This window comes from Dermacentor albipictus, chromosome 1, assembly GCF_038994185.2.
Source record: "Dermacentor albipictus isolate Rhodes 1998 colony chromosome 1, USDA_Dalb.pri_finalv2, whole genome shotgun sequence".
NCBI classification, from domain to species: Eukaryota; Metazoa; Arthropoda; class Arachnida; order Ixodida; family Ixodidae; genus Dermacentor; species Dermacentor albipictus.
The window spans coordinates 353,983,471-354,008,280 of NC_091821.1; the positions used below are offsets into that span (position 1 = coordinate 353,983,471).

At 43.3% G+C, this 24,810-nt stretch overlaps 1 protein-coding gene across 2 annotated transcripts in view; it reads right to left on the reverse strand.

Annotated features, from left to right (window-relative positions):
- Positions 1–1,952: 1,952 nt before the first annotated feature.
- Hyccin (PI4KA lipid kinase complex subunit hyccin) overlaps positions 1,953–24,810 on the reverse strand; it is a 64,209-nt gene continuing 41,351 nt past the window's right edge. For both annotated transcript variants that reach the window (XM_065452192.2, XM_065452195.2), the window contains exons 11-13: positions 18,914–19,073; positions 11,076–11,322; positions 1,953–6,384 (exon numbers count right to left, since the gene is read on the reverse strand). In XM_065452192.2, the coding sequence (XP_065308264.2) occupies positions 5,877–6,384; positions 11,076–11,322; positions 18,914–19,073 (915 nt within the window). In that variant the 3' untranslated portion in view covers positions 1,953–5,876. The remainder of the gene's footprint in view (positions 6,385–11,075; positions 11,323–18,913; positions 19,074–24,810) is intronic.

Sequence of the window (24,810 nt, forward strand, 5' to 3'; positions counted from 1 at the left end):
TACCGCGACTTTCGTTCCCTTTCAATGAAATTACAGCTAATTTTCCCTGATGGGAGCACTAATTCCCTGAGTTTTCCCCGAGTATTTCCAGACTACTCAAAATCCCCGAGAATTCCCGGTTTTGCCGGTCGGCAGACACCTTGGCGCTGCTAATTTCAGAATATTATCGATTTGGTCAGCTAAAAACTTGAAATGGGTCCCATATTACGTCTGCATATTCTAATACTTCTCTTACTAGTATTTTGTGGGCGCGTCACGCAGCAGTCTTTTGAGGAAGGACAATTTTCTAAGGGCTCGCTCACGAATAGAAGTAGTGCGAGGTTACCAGTTCAGATTAATTGTCAGCGTGACTCCTAAATATTTCACTTCATCGCACATGCCTATTTCAGTTCCGGCCAGCTTGTATATGAAGTTGCAGGGCTCTTTAACTAAGTGATTGGGGTATCTGCGATCATTCCTTATGCAGGTCACTTCATTGTAAAGGTCGCGCACAGCTCACGATAGGACCGGCACAGAATTGTACCTTCGTTATATAGTAGATTTCTTTGTGGAGGCATTCGCATGTAGAGGGGCTCGACTGTACTGTTTGCAAAATCAGTTTCATTCATTACTTTTTGTGCGCATCTCATACGTATATGCTGAATGGTAGTGTGGAGAATGCGTGTTTGGCTCATCATCGCCACCAACACAATTTTATCAGATTGGAGGACTGGCATGTTGAATAAAAAAAGAAAAAAAAATCGTTCATATCTTTTCACATCACGCTTATTTTGTGAAGTCCACATTACCCTAAGAGCAAAGAAAGCATGTAGTCAGTCCCTCACAATGGGTCTGAACAGTTTTTTTACAGCACTATGTTGATCAAACTAAATATTTTCACAACGTATGTAAGTAACAATCTCAAGGATGTAGCAGTGGTAGTTAAAGTAAAAAATGTAAAATAAATTTATATGCTTCTGAATGTACTATCTTCGATTAAAAAGGTGTAGAAAACTCGGCTCTTTAGCTCACACATAAATGTTGTTTCTCTTTTGCAGAAATTGATTTCTGGTCACATTAGCGGACTACAAAAAAAAGTAGGAAAGTGAACATGTCATTATGTTTATGTCATGCAAGACATATCAATCATAATTTGTATTCAACACCAAATAAAAGTGAATAGTGTTGTGCCGTTGGCTGTGCATGCAGCTAACGAGCTCCCACTAATATATCTCTCCCCCCACACTCAAACATTTAAGAAAAATTTTTTTAAAATTCACCGACCATTACCATACTCCCTAATGCAAACACATACGTCATATCTGTTCTCATTTTGCGGTATATTGGCTGCCACAGACAACCTGCCTCATGCGACATATTGCAAACAAAGCTAAGTGTGGAGCGACTGCCTCGTTAATCGGGAGATCTCAAGGCGGCACATAAGTGACGCGTTGGCACGATTCACAGCAGCTGCCGCACACAGACATCCGCTCACGCAGTGCTGTTTCTATACAGACTCCCCGCGCTGCTCTGGCGCCATCTCATAACTATCGTCGCCACAAAGCACATTATGAGGCACTACGCTTTCCTTCATATGCTTTCACCAAACCCTCCTTCTCTGTTTTGCGCCTCATGGTTCCACTGCACCCTCCTCCTCCGCCTTCTTCGCTATCAAAGTCTTTCATCTCCTGCTGCACTCCGCATTCTCTTTCATCCTTCCTTGTGTTCATTCGCTCGGTTATGAGGGACAACGGCAACGCTCGCCGCAGGAACGGGCGCCTAAGAGCTGCGCTCTAAAGACACCATTGCTTCAACATCAGTAATTGAACAATGAAATCACAGTTCACTGAGGCATTACTTACGTGGCGAAGGAGCAAAGCAAGTGTGTGATGCCCAGGAAGAAAAGCAGAGAAATAAGAGCAAATTGGAGTAATTACGGTTGGTTATGTGAAAGTCATAGCATGAATCCAAAGTCAACATTGCCAACAATTTATTATCGTATAATGTATTTATAATTATATACAATTGCTTCCTGTAATACCCACGCAATATATGCATATATTCAGCAAGTTTCGTATACCGACAGTGATCAACAAGGGCAGATATTTAAGCTCCAATCTAACATCCAAGGGACTCCAAGGAAACAACAGTGCTGTGTTACACGCGTCTTTTGTTATGTGTTTGATGATTATCGATGGTCTGAGAACACATGTGGAACAATGAAAACTAACCACAGAGTTTCATACAGGGATCACTAGAGGGAAATAGGGAACTAGTTCCTGCAGTACAACCAGCAGCAAAACCAGCCCACAAATTATGCACGGTGCGCACAATTTTTCCAGTAATAGTTCTGGCTTCAAACATCTCTGCAATTTATGTGGATGTTTTGAAGCTAATCTCACAACAAATTTGTTAGTCAGCAAACATCAGATTAAGCCCAAAGTGCAACCATTCAACTGCCTATAGAGCTTCCAAAATAGCAATTCATTTTAAATGCTGTAAACAACACAGCTATTTCTGATGTCACTTTATAAGTGTGCAAAGTATTATGCCAATTTAATTACATGCAAATACCAAATGAATCTGTTTAAATCACTAAAAATTCTGCAAGAAGCTGTAAGCTGCAAGCAACACACTGCATCATAAACATTTGAAGAACTACCTGAAAAGCAAGAAGCACTTTCTCTCCCATCAAAGCCGATGTATCTCCCACCATTCCTATGATGCTTGAACAAACACAGCACCAGGTTGCCCTCCAGTAACCACTGCATGAAACTTCACCACTAAGAGATCCCCATTACAGGACCACCTGGCCCAAAGGAAATGACACAGTGAGCACAATACACTTGCCTAGTGGAGCGACAAGTATAGTGGCAGACGGCTGAAGCAGGTGTGCACCGTGGTTCTTCACCGACGTATCCGTGACATGAGACTGCAACATGTCAGGTCCTCAGCATCTTGCAATGGCAGGGCACCCAAGATTGCAGCAACAGCTCTCACCACACCCAGCTTAAGCATGATGTCTAAGTGGCGGCCGGTGTAAGAAGAGATTTTTAACTTTCAGGACTGGCATTACCACTTATAGAAATCTTAGCTTCAGCCTACTGATAGCTATCTAGTTCAGAGTAGTCTTCACCCATGCATTTGCGCCAGACCAAGTGGAATGTCGGTTTTACAGTACCAAGTGAAAGTGGTGTGTGGTGTAGGATTTGAGACGACAATATTTCTAATTGAATGTTCCAACTTTTTTGCTCAAATCTTCAACTTTACTTAGGGGAACTAGACGGCGCCTTATGTTACCACTTTTCGTAACATTCTATTTTTTACAAATATTCAGAATTCCTCCAAGAGAAGCTGAAGATGAAGGGAGTCTGCTTAGGCATGATCGAGATGATTGATGTAGACCCACAGGCAGTAGTCAAAACCACTGGTCAAAAGAGGGCAATATCCCCAAAATAGCAGGCATTGCAACCAGTGAGAATGCATACATGCAGACTACTTCAAAGTAGACGGCTGCAAAAGCTATAGGACTTTGTAGAGATGATAGTGGCAGCCCTGAAATTTTTTTTATCCCTTAAGATACATTTGTACAGTAACTGAAACGAGCATGTGGCACCAGTGAAAGCAGGGTGATTAGCATAAAAACTTGCATGCCTCAGTTTATCACGTTTCGCAAGATGGTGCCTGTGATGTATAGATGTGGATGCAAGAGAGTAAGCGCAAGCCTGAAGAAATGCTCAGCACTCTCATTAGCAGCAAGGGCTCACGTGACAAAGAAAGAAAACTTGTAAATTATCACTCCTTACATCCTTACACACTTGAAGGCAAGCAAATGTGTGAAGGATGTGCAATTCAGAAGAAATTAGCCAGATTTCACTTCGCTTACAATAGTCTACGAGGAATCTCAAATTATGCTAGCTCCCATATTGAATACCTAAATACATCTAACAGACAAGGTTGGTATTGTTTACAGTAGAGACCAGACTGTACAAAAATAAATATAATAATAATAATAAAAAGAGAAGAGGAAAAAAAAAAGTGGCAGCTAGACAGCAGGGGCAGAGGGCAGCTGAGCACTCGTGAGCTAGACGTTATTTTTCACCATGTGGTAGTACAAAACGAAATGTGAAACGCAACCGGGAAAATGCTTAAAATGTATAAAAGAACTACACCAGGTGCATCTGGAATGCGTGCCTGTTGTGTTTCAAAAAACCTGCAGCACCATCACTAAGCACAAGAATAAGCTGAAAATTAGAAAAACAAAACATAATTGTGGCATGTAAGCAAGTTTGAGTCCCCAATTTTCTTGCACAAATGCTCCAGGCAATGAAAGACAAAATACAACGCTAGTCACAAACACTTACCAATAGTTGGACTAAAGGATAGATATGCATTTTCAGCTGAGACATCAAGTTTACAACCACAAAATTCAAACATTGCTCATCGTCTCACATCCTCTCAAGTGCTGATATCTGATGAGGCAATGGCTCTTACAGAGTTCTCATGCATATTGTACTTGTAAGCATCATGGCTGGCTGCCATTACTTTTGCGAACTAAAATGAATGAACCATTAATGCCCAAACAAAAACAAAGTGCATGAGCTTCAGCACCAAAGTGAAGACCACACAGAGAAGTCTGAAAAAAAAAAAATTCAGGCTCTGCTCACATCCAATCTGCACATTTGAAACACCCTTGGGCCTGACCTTGTGTTTTGCAAGCACCTATGCAAGAGAACTGTGTTGAGCTTGTACTAAAAATGCACGGTGCAACTTTTATCCACAGGTGTTTCCAGTTTGTCTACATCAATGGCAGTACAGTGTTCACAGTAAATTAACGACTGCACGAAGCCGTCATGCACACTAGCACAAACATGACAATTTCAGCTAAGGAATGAATAAGCAAGTTCGCAAAACAAAAGATGTGCCACTGCAGAGCAGTCACAAAAAGGGGAAAAGAAAGGTGGGCAGTCAACACACATCAATCACAGATGCCTTGTTTGGAACAGGTTTCTTAAGTCTACATCTAGATGCCGCAGAGAGAGCAAGGAACAATGTAGGCACTCGGAAAACTTTCATGTTGCCGGTTTTTCTACGAATCAGCACGTTCGGCAAAAGGCAGTGGATCCCTTAATTTATTGGGGTCCTGTGTCTAGCCAAGTGCATCAACCTGAACTACATATATACACATAGGGTTTATACGTTTAGCTTTGGTGAGTAAAACAAGGGTGCTCATGCTCTCAGCAGAGTATTTGGAGACAGTGTGGAGTCTGACTCCAAGCCTCCGCGTGCTCGAGAAACAAAACTGTAGGTCACCCCTAGAGGTATGTACATATAACATGGTGCAGAATCTAGGAAAAGAACAAACACAATAAAAGCTGTACGTACGATCTTGTAACAGGTTTTACAAACAACACAGGAGATGTGCACTTGAAGTGCAACATATAACAGCGTGTGCCGAGATCACAAGGAACACCTGTATTGCAATGTGTTTGCACCCACCAGGGTCGGTACTGTCATTGGCACCGAGAGGTTTCAGAGTGCAAGGCAACTTCACTCCTGTTGATGGACCGAACTTGCTCGTTGCCTAAAGCACACATCTTTTTCCTGTCTACCACCTAATCAGTGTAAAACTTGTCACAGCCATGGCACAATGCTTAGGTATTGCTTTGAAATTCCTTTAAATTTCCGAAGCGAAAAGAGAGGCAAGTGGCGTGAAAAGGCTCTGTAAGTACAGGCTGTGCTCCTGCAGCACATCTACGACACACTGTATGCCCACACTCTGCACTATTAAGTGTCGCCAGTTTCCACAGGCAGAAGAAAAAAAGATTGATGATAACAAAGAAAACCACGACTGGTAAGCTTGTTAAGAGACAAGGTGGTCACTTCTGCACGTATATTCACACCTGAGTGCTTCGATGTGACTTGTCCTCATTCCTCGAATTGGTTGGGTATGACGTGTTTTCTGCCGTGGCCAAATGTTTAAGTTCCGCGGACCCCACTGTGTCGTGGGACAAGTCGTGCTTGTCGATGCCGTTGCGCGGCTCTAGTGTTTCATTCTTTGCCAAAACCTTGCCCTGGGAATCCACAGTGCCGCCATTCTGCTCTGTCCTGCTTCTTCCGGTAGCATCCAAAGGTTCTTTCCGTTCAGTTTTGCTGCTCCTGTCAGGTGTATCCTTCCGAGATGCCTCTTTTCGATCCGACTTCCCACTTTTGTCCACAGTCTCTTTCGCCGCAGTACTTCGTGATACAGACGAAGAGCGTGTGCTTGACTGCTCCCTTTTGTCCGTCTCCTTACCCTTTGATGAGCTCTTCCGAGAGTCGGACGCATGCTCAAAACTCGTTGGCACGTGGTCCAAGAACTGCTGGCTTGGCATTGTTTCATGTGCCCGTTGGGAATCTGCGGACCTGCAATGGCCACACAAACTCCATGACAATCTGCACTTTGTAGCAACACTTTGTGTGGCCCACAGCAAGCATTACTGAATTTACACTGCCAGCACAGCAGTCAATCTAAACTAATTTCTGCTGGAAAATGTGCCTTGCCCTTCACAGATATTCCCAATTGTTTTATGCTGGCAAATTGACAGCCAAAGTGAGCGAAGTGCATGCACATAAGTGCAACATATAGTCTGGCTCACGCCCCTTCTACATCAACATGTTTCAAAATCGGCTGACGAACATCCAGTCTGGCGGATGAATTTTTGCTACAATAACAGCTACCTATGTTTGCTCTCTAGGCCATGCTGTTGTTATGAAGTCTCTTAATGTTACATCTATCAAACATCATTCGATTGCTCATTGCACAGTAACTAAAGCATCAAATTTATCCGTTCATCCTCCTCAAAGTTGCAGCCCAATAAGTTTGTAAGGGTAGAATGCCTTGGTTGAGAATGCCATTCAACCTATTTTTATTTGAATGAAGATTTCTTTCCTGTGAGCAGAGTTCTACTTGGTCAAGATAAGCTTGCCTATTCTTGTCATTCAGTATTCACGAGAATGTACACAGTAGAACCCACTTATAACTAACCCAGCCACTCTGCGAAAAGCAGTCGATACACCAGAAAATATTTACTATAAAATTGTGCTTGTGAGAAATCAATTTTTGTTTGAAGCATTTAGTAATAGTGCTGAATAATTTCAAAGCGAATAGTTCGGTTAGTAGTGGTATTTTAGTAGTAGTATTTTTGTACTAGTGGTATTCATAAAACCGTGATATAACAGCTAGAAATTGCCAAATCTAAGAAATAAATTGGAGGGTGGAGCCCTAGAAAAGATGGGAACAGCTTCATCTTGGGAAACATTTATGTTAAAAGTGCTGCCATTTTGCTATTTTCATGCTCAGACACAACTCATGCAGCATATTTTAGAATGCCAGTAGTATTATTTGTCCACAGACTTTTGCTCAGTGTTGTGGTTCAGCCTACTTGAAATCTTGAGAGGCCACCGTGGATATGATGGCACGTTTAGGCTTTGAGGCACAAATTCAGTTCATATGCAAGCTTAAACCATTTTGTCCAGTAAGCGCACAGACGAACTTGAACGTAGTTGTTGGCTGGTTGTCTACAGGCCTGGACACTGCTTCCGTGGCTCTCTGTCTGGCCCATACTCATAAGCTCAGGAACCAATCACCAATTAGCGGAAAACTTCTCACAACAATGTGCTGCCCTCCAACACGTCAACCAACAGCGAATTTTCATCACAGCATAATCATGGCCCTACTGCCTTCGCTGTTAGTACTAACCAGTGCTGCTTTGCTGGCATCCACAGCCAAATTTATCATTTGGTGAAGAGTCAATGGAGATGAATTCTGAATGGCGAAGAAACCAACAAAAGCAAGAGTAAAGGGACAATCGGAATGGTGACAGTTTCTGACATCGAGTGCACATCTGAAAGTTGTGCGAGACACAACAGGGCATCCCAAACTTCAGTCACTGCTGTACATTGGTTCAATAGAGAAGGTGGCAGTGCCACAGGGATGTTCAAATAATCGACCAGGCCCAAAAATGTCTTTGGTTTGTCTGGGCTATGAGCTGCTTCATGGCAACACGGGCCACGCAACTTGCTCACCGAAACTAACCATGGCACATGTTTTCAAATCTCTACCCACTCATTCTGAATGCTGAAATTCAAACTAAAGCAAATACCAAATATTATATTATTAGATAAAGTATACTCGTAAGCATAAAACATATTTGCATAAGCCTTGACATTACCATGAAAAAGTTGTGAAACTCAACCTCTTATTGAAAGAAGTGAGCGACAGATGCTTTCTGTTGTGCTACAGTACCTCAGCCTTTTGCAGATTGTTCAGGAGGTTCACATGCCCTTTCATAAATGCAAAGGGGAACAAGCAAGCTCTTGCTACTAAAGGGTGATGAAAGGTGTTACTAATACCTAGCATTTTTTCAGCAGACATGTTGGCAAATGTGCTCACGGACTGTACAGTTGCTTGTCTAAATAGCCTGCTGCAATAAGTAATGCCACCAGCAATGCCTGCTCTCGACAGCTGCAGAATGGCTTCCTAGTCAAAGCATCAGCTGCTTTTTTCACAAGCGCACTGTCACAATATTCGTCTGCAATGAATGTCACCCACACTGAGCAAACGGAAAATGGGAAATGGACAAATGCATTGCCATGGTCAGTGGTACCACTGAAGAATTAATATTTGGAACAAATTTTGAAGAAGAAAAATGTTAATTTTGGAGTCACGAGCACCTAAATCCAGATGTTGGAGCACCTTGGAACAAATAAATGGCAACTGCTGGACACGTCCTAGGCCCTTTTGAACTCTGCTTACATGTCTGTGTGCCAATTTGACTGCCGAGTTGAACAGAAATTGCAAAATATTTTGGCTTGAATAAGTCACTGGCATAGCCACAGCATTGTCGTCAGCTATGCTGCTGGCACCTCCTTGAAACTGAAACGTGCAAAGTTTAGTTGATCCAGCACCGACCACCCGTAAACCGTAGGACAGGCGAACTCGGACAAGTAACTCTAAAGCTGCATTCTTGTGCGAATCCGGAGGCGTTGGTTTTACATGTCAAGCATTTTTTTAATTCACAGAGTCGTAGTGACTTCAAGTTGGTTAAGCAGCGCTGACTCCACTTTGGATGTCTACACCGATGAAGACGGTGATTAAGTGAGGGAAGTGTCACACAATGACTTCCTAAAATACCCACCGCCATTCAGCTATCGTAGAATGGCCGACTTCTGCACCACAATTTTGTAGTTATGCCTTCTGCTCAATTCTATATGGCGCCCTTATCATCCACCGTTCTTGGCTGGTTAATACCAATGATAACACGGGCGGAGCAACACTCTTACCACTGACGAAGTGCGAAAAGGAGCAGTGACAGAAAAGACATTGCTACAAAATCGTGGCCTTGTTATGTTGAAGCACTGTTGATGTATTGATTGCAGTTTCATCTATCCATGGCAACAACATGACGATGGTGGAGATATGGACTGACTAAATCGTAGGCCAGCGTATGTGCACGCAGCACCATGTTGACAAATTTGGGCCTTTTTTTACGGGCAATCACTTTCAGGGATACTTTAACTTTTGCGACGTTTCACAAGACTAGCACTGGACATGTCGACTGATGTTACTGTTTCTGACACATTGTCAAGAATGCCGTTGCTGGTGGTGCGACAGCGGTGCTACCTAGTCAGGCAAATTTCCATGGAAGCATCCCCGAGAGGCGTCCGAGAATATGGCAGACTTTTTCAACTACTTGTGGAATAGTTTCTCGTTTTCCGATGAATCCAATATTTCGGACTCTATATTATTCTGACTTTTAGGCAGTTGTCAAACCCGAATTATCAGTGAGCAACAACTAGGTAATGGGAAGTTCGACTTATCAAAGACGCATTAGCCATGCGGGCTATGCACATCTGCAGACCAGTGCGGCCTTACACGTTTTGCACAGTTGCTAATTCTGGCACACTTTGATGCAAAAGCCAGTTTTTTTTTTTTATCAGGGTGGCTCAGTAAATCTCATTTGGCACAATTTGGCACATTTGGCGCAAGAGTAGGAGCACTGCATAGCGGGAGGTGCAGTGTCTCTAACCCCCTTTTGCTGTGGGAAGATCAGTGATACAATAATTGAACCAATGCTGAACTGAATGACCAAGCAAAAGAAATGGTGCAACCTGTGGGCATGAGAGGGTGTTTTTCTGCTAGTTTTATTATTATTATTATTATTATTATTATTATTATTATTATTATTATTATTATTATTATTATTATTATTATATCCTCAGAGCTGTTCCTTCTGTGTACTTCAAAAAGCCCGTCCATCGAGCAAATGACCTTGGGCCGTTTGAGTGTTTCAGAAGCTTTCAAAGAGGTTCCTTGAATTACCCCCTACCTGCACAAGTTCACTTTCTCTCTTACTCTCTCCTTGTTTTCTTCCAAGCAGGCATGAATCATCTGCTGTTCTAATATGATCCTTTAAAAAGTGGTCATTATATCTAGACGCAATGGGTCTCAAATTTGAAGTATGACTGAAATCTGCTTGTTATACGCAACACATCCTTATATGTGCAAATGTTGTAAGTGGGCTTGACTGTAAATATCATGGGGAATAAAAAGGCATCAAATCAGTTTAAGTAGTGCGCCCTGCATCCTGTTCTGTTTAACTAACAGGAGGTGGCTTATTCAGAGTTCTGGTACACAGCACTGGTCATGGCAAACATCCCCTGCACTATAAGAACTCTCCTAAATGCCTGTGCAACATCACAGTACCTGTAAAGAGGTGCTGTTTCGAATGTGCCAAACGAGAACTCTCATGTGCCCCTAAGTACATACTGAGCCTCACCCATAAATAACGCACACCATTTAAGAAATGCCAGATTTTCCAATCTCCTTTTCAGTGAAATGAAAGCAAGAAAATGGACATAAATCACCCTAGAGTGGCTGCAGATACACTTTTTCCCTTTCAAGGTATAATAAATCAGGAAATTAAAAATCTAAATGAAGAAAGGAAGAAAAGTCCTTGAATGCACAAAACGTGCACTAGCATCAAAAGTACTTGGTCAGCGCTCAGCAAATTTTGTTCACTTATGCTATTGCCTGTGAAAGAGGCTACACTCACAAGGCAGCCTTCACGTCTTGAGCAGCAGCAGCAGCAGCGCCAGCAGCAGCAGCCTTGTCGATGGAATCCTTGCGCGTGATGCCTTTAACAAGCTTGCGCATGCCAGGCAGGCCATGCATCATGGCTTTGGCACCTGCAATCGCACCCCCCGCCACCTCCTCGCCTTCCTCTTTGATGATGCCCAGGACGCCCGGATCGTTTGGCAGTGGCAGGTTGTCAATGTTGTCTTCTGGGATTGGAATGTCATCTGAAAATAGATGCAGGCAAACATCATAAGTGACTCTATGATGGTTGTAGCTTCAACACAACCAAAGAGTTTGATTTCTCAACTCTGTAAGCATGTTACACAAAAAATTTGTTTGGCGCTGAGAGACTTGTAAATTAAATTGAAAAGTCTGAAGCTTGGGCCATGGAAGTCAAACATGACATGGCAGCTACTGACAAGAAAGTCTACGTGAGATTGCTTGCAAATAAGAAACAAACTCTCTGATTATAGTCCAGATCTGGATTGGCTACCTAGGACCTTTAAGGTACCAAACGTATGCCAGCAGCTAAGTCCTTTGGCACAAAGAAGTGACGACTTTGTCAGCATTGGAGTACTTTTCAATCCTCTTCAATATATGTATGCGATAGCTACAGAGGCCAAGGCACAATCATGAGTTCCATATTGTCATCTAGCAACATGCTTCGCAGACTCTGAGCCCATGTTATAGAGAAATTTGAAAAGAAGTGACAAATAAATTTGAACATGGTGTCACATACATAGGAGGAAATGATGGCAATGAACAGCACATAGTGTGGTAGTGTTTCATGCAAATCAAGATCACATATCACATTCCTACGAATTTTTGATAGCTCACTTGACTTCTTAAGACTCAATTTGTCATTGTCACAGACAGTACACTAACATGCTGCATGCTACATCAACACTGCATGCAATGTGTGGAGGCTAATGGTGACAGCTTCTTGTCATACTCCCTATCCCAGCTTTATATGCTCAAGTCCCATACACATATAGTGAAAAAAAAAAGTATGCATGAAAGAAAAAGAATGGAAAGTGTTCTTGCGGCTCCTCTCCAAAAGATAAAGATTGCAGTAACATGCACTCCGTTGGTTAATTTCTGTTGGAGACTAGTACTGTTTCTGTGACACAAATGTGTCTGAATTGTCTGAATTAATAACTGCACAGCCAAATATCCTTAATTTATTGAGCATTTGATGCTGAAGAACAATGCACACATCTGCTGGAAGTACACAGCTGGTATGAATAGACAATTTTCAAAAATTAACGTGGGTTGACCAATATTTTACTGTACTGGTACGTTGGTGAGAAGCTTACAAGACACTACTCACATTACTCTTTTCCCTTTTACCCAAATAAACAAAAATGCCATCCCATCGCCAGCAATAAGCATTCGTTTATTTAAATTCCTGCCTCCAGTACTTACACTGTGTTGAACAGCTTTTAATTTGTTACCATATCTGTTTATTGATCACTCCATATTTCTCAAAATAACATTATAGCAGAAAATTCACTTGGTACGCTGATAGTTTAGCTAGAAGAACTTCAAAATGTTATGTAACCTGATTATTGTTCACCAGAAAATAGCATTAAAATTTTTCAGCTGTTACCTTGAATGAGCATCACTGCATTGTCCAGCAAACTATCAGCACACACACCTGGCAGGTTGCTATCAGAATTAACCTTTGAGACCTTTAGCAGTGGCTTTCAGCCTCAAACCAATTAAAGTACAAGCTCAAAAGAATTCCTTGCCTAATTAATTAAGAAAAACAAAGCTAATTAAACTGCACCTACCTTGACTGTTCGTCCTACTAGGCCCTTGCAAGGGCTGCATTCTGGAATATTATTTGTTTACATTATATTATTCTATATTTGCAAATATTCCAAGTTTTGTTGTGCTTCTAAAATATACTAATGACTTTGGGAAAGTTTAAAACAACTGTGAGCTAACCAGAGTGTAAGAACCCTGGGTAAATAATACTGCCTTATGCTACATATGCTTTATTCTTTAACATGCAGCAGACTCTCATTAATTTGACTCAACTAAATTCAATTTTTTGTCTAATTTGATGCCAATTGAAGGTCCTGGCCAGCACCCATACATTTCTATAGGCCCAAACTACAATTACATTTGGTGAATTCCAATGGCAGAGTCGAAGCAGACGAACAACTCCATGAGCGAGCTCCTCTTTCTGGAGCAGAGCAACACCTTCACTCCGCGACTGGAACACAATGCATGCCACTGGAGCACATAGTGTGAGAGAGTAAGTGGAAATTCTCTACCAAATTTCGAGTTACCATGCATGTGGTCCTTGTAGGATACCGTGCATAGGATACCCTGCGTGTGGTCATCTGCTTCTGCTGTTCACTTCCAGTGCCATTTGTACGCTTGGTTTTGCGTTTTGATATCAGAATTTTTTTACTTGGATATCTTACCAAGCATAACGCTTAAGATCTTTTTTCACCTGATCGCCCAAGTACTGCTGAGTAACGACGTCAACGAAACCTACAACTTTGGGTCTCTTTGTGGGCAGTCGAAACATCCTGTCGAATGCCCACTCGCAAGTGGAGGCTTTGTTGTTGCTGTCTGTGTCCGATTTGTCACATGTATCAGAACTTGAAGAATTCAAGTCGGGGCTGTCACTATCGAGCATGAAAAGCAACGAAGCATGCCGTGACGGGTTGTCCACAACATCTGCCATTGCCATGAAAAAGATTACTACCACAGCGCCACCTAGCGCGGAGAGCAGAAAACAAACAAAAATGCACGCATGAAGGAAATACATCATACAGTTTCAATCCACTCCACCAATTTTCATGCAGCAGCTTCCACTACTCCATGGAGTGATTGTTGCTCGAAATATTCTCTCAATCATCCTCACTCTGCCATTGGAACACACTTCCTCCAAAAAGCAAAAAAAAAAATAAAACGTTGTTCTGATTCTGCCATTGGGACTGCACTATTTGATTCCAAAATTAGACAATCACCGGATGATGCACTTGACTGGCCTGCACGTAACCACCTGACCCCTATGGTGACTCCAACAGCAGTACCATCTATCTTGGCAGCGCTCAAACCAGTGAATGTGCTAGACACACATCTTTGTTTTCCTGCCGAAAACAACTATTTTCAGCCTACCGTAGGAATATCTTCAAACAAAAGCAGTAGCCCACAATGATTGATTAAAGTGTTTATTCTAATGTGGCCCTTTCTTACCCCAAGGAAAAGGTCCAAAGTTGCTTGCATGGTGTATCGGATACAAAACGAAGGTATCTGTGGAATTTCAACAGCCTACCACCAGAACCAGCCTAGCCAGAGTCACTGCCATCACAAGATGGCAAAAGAACGAGCTCTCACAGAGCATGAGAATGATGACGTGCCACTTTCAGACTTTCATTACAAAAGCCCATTGAAAAAATAAGCTATATTACATGCTAAGCTAGTGGCAAACAAGTCATGTAACATGTTTTTGATCTTCCAGAAAATTACATCCGTCACAGAATGAACTAGCAAAGAGGTTAGTCTAGGCATGGGCCACCATCCTGTTTGCGATAGTTATGGAGGCACCTGATAAATGCAGAATAACAAAGGTGCATGGACCAGATAGAGTACGACATGTTTTAGTTCATAGACAGCTAGAAAGTGCTGTCTCAGAGTGATGACAATGGATATAAAGTGTAAATAAATTTCTATTATGTGAAGGTGAAGTTCGCTGGTATTTATCATTTTCTTATTGCCAGAGTCAGAGGCATGATACATTTTTCGTGTGTTAGCCTTATACAATACACTTGCGTTAATTCGACTCCAGTTAATGTGACGCCGACAAAAAGTTCCCGACTGAAGTTTCTGGCAGGCACCCGTGCATGCTAAGTGCCAAAGCTTTTGTTATTTCAATCCTAAATTTGACTTTTGCTGTATAATTCAAACTTGACGAGTCAGCCCACATGTGCTGGATCCCTATGGTAGCCCCAATAGTAACCCCTTTAGTGTCAGCATCTGTCTTGTCAGAGCTTAGCAGACAGTGAATGCATTGAACACATACCTAAAAAAGAAAGCATTCCAGTCAAAAACAACTATTTTCGGTCTGCCTTATGAATATTTGCAAGCTATAATGGTAGCTCACAATGCCTTCTTACGGTATTTACATGATTCTAACAAGCACCTTTCTTTTATTTTTCAAGAAAATTGGGCAGTAATTTGCCTGCACGGTACAATAGGACACATAACCAAAACCACTTTTGCAGCATTTATATGGTTTACTGCATAATACTAATGAATTGCAGCAAACAACTGTGTGACGAAGTTGACATTAGAAAACTGGCTGCCATAGTGCAACACATATTAGACCTTTGCCTATTCTTCTTGCTGAAAAATCGGGTGCACGTTAAACTTCTACATTGTTTATAATATTTAATGTCATTTATACCTTAATGCTCTACTTTGGACTCATAGAAAGCAAGGAGCATTTGTCTCAGGGGTGTGTTAGAATCGGGCCAAATACTGCCAAAGGATCAGCAGTGTGTTCTGGAGTTTCTTTCTGCATCTTGTTCAATGCAACCCACTGGATCATTCAACCAATTTCGTTGCTCACGTCGGGGTCGACGTCTACTGTACTTTCATTAGGAGCTCTAATGTCATTAATATGTTGGTTTTTAGTTTGAACACGCGGCGACGGGTGGCAGCGTGAACCCGAAGGTCTCAACAGGAATCCAAAGAGAGCAGACAAGACATGTCAGCGATGTCTCAAACTTGGTTTAACCTGCCAGTGCTGGCATGCGCCGGGTTCAGCACTTGCACTCTTGAGGATGCGAACGTCTACTATTTTATTCATGCTACGCCAATGCTGCTGCCCCTACAAACCCATAAAAAGTGAGTGCATGTTCAATTTGGGAGAATGTTAGAATGAGACTGCTTATAACATAAGTTTCCAACATAGCACGTATCCACGTTATAAGTGATACTGCACTATAACCAAAACAACATTTTCCGAAGGCTGCAGCCGTGCAAGACATGTAGACAAAGCCCCATGCGTATCCGAGAGTCGAAGCATACAACCGGAATGTTTGTACCCATTTAAATTTACAAACATTGAAAGGTTAATATCCAAGGAATCACGGTTATCGCACAATGCAGGCAAAGTAGCAAAGAAAAAGAAATGAAGGGAAGTCGTCAACTAATTTTTCAAGACCTGCTCGATTACTTCGACTTTCTCACGACCCTGCCACCAGCTTCACAGAACTAATGTAGAATGGCAACTGAAACTTCTTACACCGTATGGCGTCTCGTTCGATTTCGCGGAATGTGCAGACAATGTCGACAACATGGCAGTCACAAATGAAGTTGCCACCATTGAAGTATTGCCCATGCCACCAGTGTCACCTGTTCACCTGTACCCTCACGTTTGTTGTTGAAGTGGTTCCTCCCCTTTCCGAGTGTCGTACAGCCACCATAAAGCACTTCATTGACTTTGCACCAAACTGCAATCTTGGTTGCCAACTCCCGACTAAGCGCACTTGTTAGGCCTAGCCGGCAGGGGTGTCGGGTGGTATGCATAGCGGGAAGCTTGCCCTTGATATATTCGTACCCATAGATGATTACATAGAAATTGGGCTTGCAATCACACACATCGCACGTGAGGCAGACTTTAGTTTTATAGGCAGTGAACTGGCAAATACTGTGAACAAGCATAGAGGTTTATATGTGCTGGTAGGAACAGCATAAGCTCGCATCTGGACACAAAGAACGCTCCGAGCTGAATTTGAGGAACACAGCCAAGACCACATTTTATCGGAGTGGAGAAATAAATTTGAAGTTAAAACAGGCAATTGAAGGCAACAGGCAAACCCCGCAGGAACTACGGTATCTACGCTACATAGCAGAACGCGGCTACATGCAACTGTGGTGTGCATGCACATTATTTGTATGGTGCACGACAGGGATGGTGTGCGTGCTCGCACACATGTGCTCCAGTCTGGCCGTGTTACGCGGTGCAGACTGGCTTTGTCCTACACCAGCTTGACCAATGGATAGTAGCCATGTCGAAACTGCGCATTTTGAAGCGCTATCAATAGCTCAATACGAAGCGAAGTCTGCCGAGGCATCTAACAAGGAGCGGCCAGAAGTAAATGCACACTGGCAAGCATGCGTGTGGTCTAACCTTAAGTTTCGCGTGATTTGAGGCTAGTTGAGTGTTCAAAACTAGTAAAAATTAGTAAGACCTGACAGCTACGACACCGATAAGCAGGGTGGCTATAGTTTATTTCCTACACGGATGGCCGGAGCCGAGGAAGAAGCAGGCACAATAGTCCGCTTCTTCCGGAAGTATGTAATTATTATCGAAATTCAGAAGCAGATTTTCACTTGATTCAGCCTGTTTATTAAACTTCGTTAACAAATATACACAGTAACAGTAGGATAAGCGTACTGATCCAAACACCCTTCTTGATTGACATCAGTCAGTTATTGTCCAATAGCAGCCATGTATGGAAATCTGCTATATTATGAAATAAAGTGTCCAGAAAAATAGTGAGGAGCAGGCTTCTGTTGAAAAACTAGCGTTTGAGATAAAGGTGACTTGGCATCTGCTTGCAAGTTCCATGCACCCCACACGACTGCAAAACTAGGCTGAGGTGTTCACAGCAGCATATGCTATCCATAGAGTATGTTTTTTCATCAAGCCGGAAGGGTGGTTCAGGACTTGTTTAAACTGACAGCGTCATGGAGTCGAAGTTGCGCGCGCTGTGCATCGCAACAGGCCAACACCACCAGCAGTCTCAACTGTCACAAAATTTTTAGCAACCCCGTCTGTACGTGAAAAAAATCGGTCAGCAACTGTACTTACTTTCCACACACAAGTTGAAGAGTCAAACAAAGAGCAACCATGAGCACACATTTGGTGCGGAGCGCATGCTGCTGTCAAGTGGCTGGAGCAAAAGTTTCTCCATCACCGAGGCAACCCCCGCACAGCCACAGAACGCAGCTGTAACCGCGGTTTTCCTTTTTTGTATATTCCTTGTTTGCTCACTCTGTGCCTCTTCCTCCTCCTCCTCACTGGCGATGTCACTCTCTCCTCAGCCAGTGCACCTCATTGAGAAATGCACTCGCTGGCTCACTTGTACTCAAGATTTCCTGGCAGTTGCATTAGAACTGGCAGTTCACCATGTGCAGGGGCACTATAAGGACTATGCATACACACTGAGTTCTAGGTGGGCAAATGGAAGTCAGAAAAGACTGCGTTATCCAGTCCTGCACTATAGGTGGTCACATTATAAATGGTCTGCACTATAATGGCAAATGAATCAGTGGTGTATTTCGGTGTTTCTACTTCTTGTTTAATTCACCCCTCCAGATAATAATATTAATTTTGTCAGCCCCATAAGAGTCAAATAAAAAGAAGTAGTAGGACTGAATTGACAGCGCACTCATTCTGCTATGTTTTAACTGTGGTCTACACGTTCATTCTACACGTTGCATTGATGGTATATTCATCACATACTATACTGCTTCCTTTTAAATAAAGCGAAACTATAGGCAAGATAAATAAGAAAGATAAGAACGAAATGAATATAAATTGAGCACCCAGCTCGATTCTCCTCCCCACTGTAGCTGCAGGTATGTCTTGACATAGCCATAGTTTCTGATTGCCATCATGGCAACAAACTCTATGATGCAAAATAATGCAGTAAGGAAGTGTGCCCACCCACAAAAACCACTGCCATATATATTGACACATGTCTATGCAGGTGTCAGTGTGCACAGAGAGCGATACATCAGCAAGTGATTGAGGGAGAAAATGGCTCCAGTTCTGCCACAGACCTGGAAGCTTCTTGGTGCGGAACGAGGCATTGGTGATGATGGCCTTTGATACTGTGGTCGTGGAGGTGGTGGGTGAAATAGCCACACTGATGCCCATCGGCCCCTCGGCTGGCTGTCCACACTGACTAGCCATTAGCGAGTTCTTGATGGCACTTGTCACCTGTACACAACAGCAAAACATCAAAGCAAGGCAAGACTCTCCAACAAAATGTTCTGGCCTTATTTCCACGCCTTTAACACTAGCTGAACATAGGCAGCAGTTGCAGCATGCCCCAATATAGAACTACTTCTGAAAGGATTCCAGCCTAAACAGCAACACAATACAAATATGGAGAAGCAGCCTTTCAGTGTTCAGTTATAAAACTGTACGAATGTGTATGCACTTGGAATGACAGGAAGTTTATGAGCACATTCAATGTTTTCATCCTCAAATCATTTGAAAGATTGCCTGCTATTTGAAGGTAAGTCCAGACCTACATTGCTAGAGCTTTTCTGAACTGCACTTTAAGCTCATTCTCCCAGAAAATTTTAATGCTATAGGCTTTTAGAGCACACAAATAGACTGTTGTATCTGCATGCAGTCAATACTACTCATTACAACAGACTGTAATAATCCAGCGAGAAAGAGTCTGTTACACACATCATCTGTTCTACCCGAAATTAGAAATGGGGTAAGTTGTGAACTAGAAAAACTTTGTATATAATGCTGTCTAATGCTTGATTATTAGAACCTGGAGGTTGATCATAAAAACGATGAATAAATCAAAACTAAATTAAATAAGTCGAGATGAACGGATCGCACAGTTATTGTACAACGTATAGCGGCTCAGTGCCATTCTCTCCGCTGTTTCAGCTACAGTTAGCTCGGTTAAAACATCACCCAGAGTTAGCTTTAATGCAATAAGCATTCTTAGCCTACCTTGCCCACTTTGGCGTGCTGTTGTCCGCAATTTAGCCCCAAAAACATTGCTCTTGCTCACGAAACACAAAAAAAGGAAATTACATGTCTGACGGATAAAAGTGAGAATTCACTGCACTCTCTTCCACCTGACAATCAAAATTAATGGTTTATGCCTGAAAAAGATGCCTATGCAATTACGGCGTGGTTCATTTGAAGCCAGATAGGCTCAACCCAAATTCTACAGTGGCAGCACAACAAAACTGGATGGGCTTGGGAGGCCACATTTAATGAAGCTTTCTTTGTGGTGCCCAAAGGCATAGACACTGTCGTATGCGGTGGCCAGCACGACAAAACCGGCTGCGGTTGGGGGGCTGCATTTAGAGACAGTTTCTTTGTGCTGTCCTAAAGTGTAGGAGCTGTGGTCAGTGGTGGTCAGTCACTGTGGTGCATGGGTGTATTAATGTGATTAGCATTCTTAGCCTACGTCCCTCCCTAGAGATTGTAAATAAAGGTGTCTCCAGCGGTATGGTGAGTTGCTGCACTGCTTAAACGCTAATCACATAAACATTGATCCTCATCATGTGGTGGGTCCTGCTGGAATTTTTCACAAAGAACAATGGTCGGTAGGAGAAACTGATATGTTAATTTGATCTTTTGTGACAAGCGATTACTACTGTCAGACCTGTAGCATGAACATTGGGCTGCGATATGAGACAAGTTCAAACTCTGAGCCCGCGTCCAGTTGCTCCTGGAGTGCATGCGAGATGGTCTAACTGCATCACGCACTTTGCAGTCAGTCTGAATGCTGCAAAAAGCAGCCTATCCTGTTCTTTGTGCAAACAGATTTATTTATTTATTTATTTATTTATTTATTTACTTATTGTCATGTGACCACAAAGAGCTTGGTACCTTTAGTGTGGCACATTACAGTACTAACTGAACACTGTATGCAGCAGCAGCAAGAAAGCATAATCAATGCACAAAAAAGCACAATAAACACAAAACGTAGAGAAGTGAAAAATAATGACAGCATTTACATGCACAGGAACAAGACACATAAACGGTACATGTACACATCTACATATACATAATAAAATAAACAGAAGCAAATAAAAGGACAGATAAAAAGAATGGTAGAGAAAAAAAAAAAGAAGTTGCATATGGCTCAACACAGAGCTCGACCATATATCTTAACACAGGGATGAGTCACGCTGTTCAAAACATTCTCAGAGAAGTGTTTAACGACATGAATATATAGATTTCCCATGTCAAGGTGGTTGTACATGATTTGAAAGCAGTTCAATGGACCCGTAAGAAGCATGTGGGGCGGATAAAACAGAGAACACCTACTACAGCAAGTAGGGAAAAGAAAATTGATTGTGGTTAGCAGTGGAGCGGAGTCTACAGCCCCATGCACTAGCTAGTGTAAGGAGTGTACGTCATGGACAAGTCATTACTGCATTAGGGAACCGATACCCATGTGCTCCAAAATCCTCTCATACCAGAAAAAGACACATTGGTGCAGGTACCGTTTGCAATACAGTCAAACCCACTTATAACAATATTCAAGTGCCACAAGAATTCCATTGTTATAACCGATAATTGTTATAACCGGGTTGCATGAAAAAATCAAAATAGGAGGATGGCAGAGCTGATATAAGAAAACTATAAAGGGCAGGGAGGCCAGTGCCCCTCCCCACCACCTTCCTTTGCCCTGCTGCTCAATGCTGTCCTAGTCCAGAGGAAAGACGGACTTGAATGGGTGATAACTTACGCTAGACAGTCTCTGTCGTAAGCGGAAGGCAATTATTTTAGGATCGAAAAGAAATGCCTTGCCATCATTTGGCCTACAGCGAAATTCCGCCCTTACCTATATGGCAGGCCGTTCAAAGTCGTCAGCGACCAACACGCATTGTGTTGGCTAGCGAATGTAACAGACCCTCCCGGATGCCTGGCACGGTGGAGGCTCAGAGTGTAAGAATATGACCACTGTAATCTACAATTCTGGACGAAAACACTCTGATGCCGATTGCCTATCATGCGCCCCCATCGACCCGCCGCCGCAAGCTGACGAGGATGACGACGCCTTCTTTGAAATAATAAGGGCAGAACGCTTCACTGAACAGCAATGAGCAGACCTGGAGCTAAAAAGCTTCGTCGAGTATTTGGAAGGGAACACTGACATTGTCCCTAGGGCATTTAAGCAAGGATTGTCTACATTCGTACTTCAAAACAACCTCCTCGTAAAGAAGAACTTCTCACCAGTCCGTGCAAATTACCTTCTTGTTGTTCCCTCAGCGCTGTGTCTAGAAGTACTGCACACCCTACATGACGATCCGAGAGCTGAACATCTTGGATACTCCTGGACGCTATCGCGAATACAGGAAAGGTTTCAATTGACCGCCAACGTCGCTCATTACGTCAAGACATGCCAAAAGTGTCAGCGACGCAAGACACCACCGACAAGGCCAGCGGGATTACTACAGCCGTTCAAGCCTCCTCATTGACCATTTCAGCAGATCAGAATGGATTTGCTGGGACCCTTTCCTACGTCAACATCTGGAAATAAGTAAATCGTCATGGCAACCGACTATCTCACCCACTTCGCTGAAACGAAAGCTCTGCCGAAAGGAAGCGTAGCCGAAGTGGGGAAATTCTTTGTCGAGGACATCCTCCTGAACCATGGCACCCCAGAAGTCCTCATCACTAACAGAGGAACTGCATTTACAGCAGAGCACACCCAAGTCATTCTGCAATGCAACCAGACAAGCCACAGGAGGACAACTGTCTACCACCTGCAGAAAAATGGTCTTACAGAGCGCCTGAATAAAACCCTCACCGATATGCTAGCAATGTACACCGACATCGAACACAAGACCTGGGATGCCGTCCTTTAGTACGTAACATTCGCTTACAACATGGTGATGCAAGAAACAAGACAGATCAACGCCGTTCAAGCTGATTTACAGGAGGAACCAAACAACAACCCTCGACACCATGCTGCTGCACATCTACGACAAAGAGAATCTTTCATCGCCACCTATCTCCAGCGCGCCGAAGAAGCTCGACAGCTCGCCCGCCTGCGGGTCAAGAACCAGCAGATGACTGATAGCTGGCACTACAACCTTCAACGACGCTATGTCGAGTACCAGCCCGGTGGCTGTGTTTGGGTTTGGACCTCGATACGCCGACAAGGACTTAGCGAGAAGCTTTTACGCCGCTATTTCGGACTCTACAAGATCATCCGAGGCATTGGTGCACACGACTATGAGGTCGTACCAGACAGCATTTCGCTATCCCAGCGGTGCCGCTCACGACCTGAAACAGTCCACGTTGTGCGACTTAAGCCATTCTACCAGCGCTAATGAACATTGGGGCTTTGCGTAGCTGACCTTTGGACTTTCTTTTTTTTGGACTGCATTACTTTGGTCTTTGTTTCTTTGATAAGTGTCCTTTTGCGTTTCACTCTCCTGTTATGTTTGTAGCATCAGGACAAGGCTTTTTGAGAGGGGGGCGTTGACATGTGGACTTGGTTATCTATTTTGGGTGAGCGCTTTTCACCGTCTAACAAATGTTATCGCTCAGCGCGGGACTTAAACTTAAACTTAATAGAAAAAGGAGAAACAAAGCGAAGCGTCGCAGGATGGAAGGTAGATGGAGGCACGCTGGGTTGACCTCCTCTAGCAGTTGCTACGGGTTTTGTTTGCAATACAGGTGTACCAGCTTTGCCTTGTGGTAACATCATCCTTGCACACTCTATGCTGCGTGTGCCAATGAGTCGAAGAAGGCGGCTCAGTCTCACGTGTGCAAGGGTGAGAAGGGGAGAAAGCGCGCCGTCTTCCATCACACGCCTGGCACAGGGGGAGCGGAGGGAGGCACTGTACTTCGGCCGCGTGCGGTTGCGCGGGCTCTATTTTGAAAGCGATCTGCTTTGGGGGCAAAGTCTAGGTGGGCCAATGGATGGTAGTTTTGCGTGCACTGTGTTCTAGTTGCTCAGTTTGCACTGAAGTGAGACAGCACAAAAGTCACTTCGCTCGCTGCTGCTGCCACAATTCCTCAAGCCCGCGTTCTGACAGCAAGCATCCGCGGTCATCGAGTGTGATGTGTGGTGTCTTCATATTGGCCTGTACGAACTGACACCATGCTTGTTAATTGAGTTAGTAAGCAAACGTTTACAAGGGGGCTTTCTACTCTGGTGGCTGCTGTGTATGGCGCAACCACGCGAGTCCCGACTTGAATACGTTCTGCGATGTGGACAATGTAGGCGTCTGGGTGTCGATGGTCGATAGCTTCATGTGCACTGTAGCACCCACACTTGCGCGTCACCCGCATTCACAAAGTGAAATGTCACTGTAACTTTTTTGTTTCCTCCTCTTGTTTTCACCTCTGTCCACGAGTGAACAGGCCTCCAGTAGACTGCCTCAATGCGCGTGCCCCTGAGCGCGGCGCACTGAGCCACCCTAGCCTCTAGGATTGGTAGCGTTGGCGGTCACTCCAAATGTTCATCCTAACCAAAGAGTACGTCTGAGGTGATTCCTCGAGGACTTTTTGTGCACCGAGCTTATGGAAAACCAAACAAATGTTCCCATGTTGTTTGGTAAATGCGAGAATTCGACTTAACCGAGTTTGTCTTAACGAGAGTTCACTGTATTTGTAAATGTCAAAGTAGTTTCTGCAGCTAAATGCAAGGCAGTTGTTTACGTGGTGTGCGAGTTGAATAGAGGTGAAAGGTAGAGCGATCTCAAGAGAGGGGTGGTATACATCAATCAAAAGCCTTGGTGGTTGACCAGCGTGTTGTGCTGTTGAAAGCCACTGAATAATGCAAAGTCCTTTCACGATCGAAAGTGGCCATGTGACACTGGTATTACATTTAGGTTCATATTTATTTTCTTGCTATAAGCCCACGAATACTGGATACACGCTAGATTCGGGGGGCACATCAGAATCAGGTAAATATGGTACTATTTTAGTAATGGCCAAGAAAGATAAACCAATA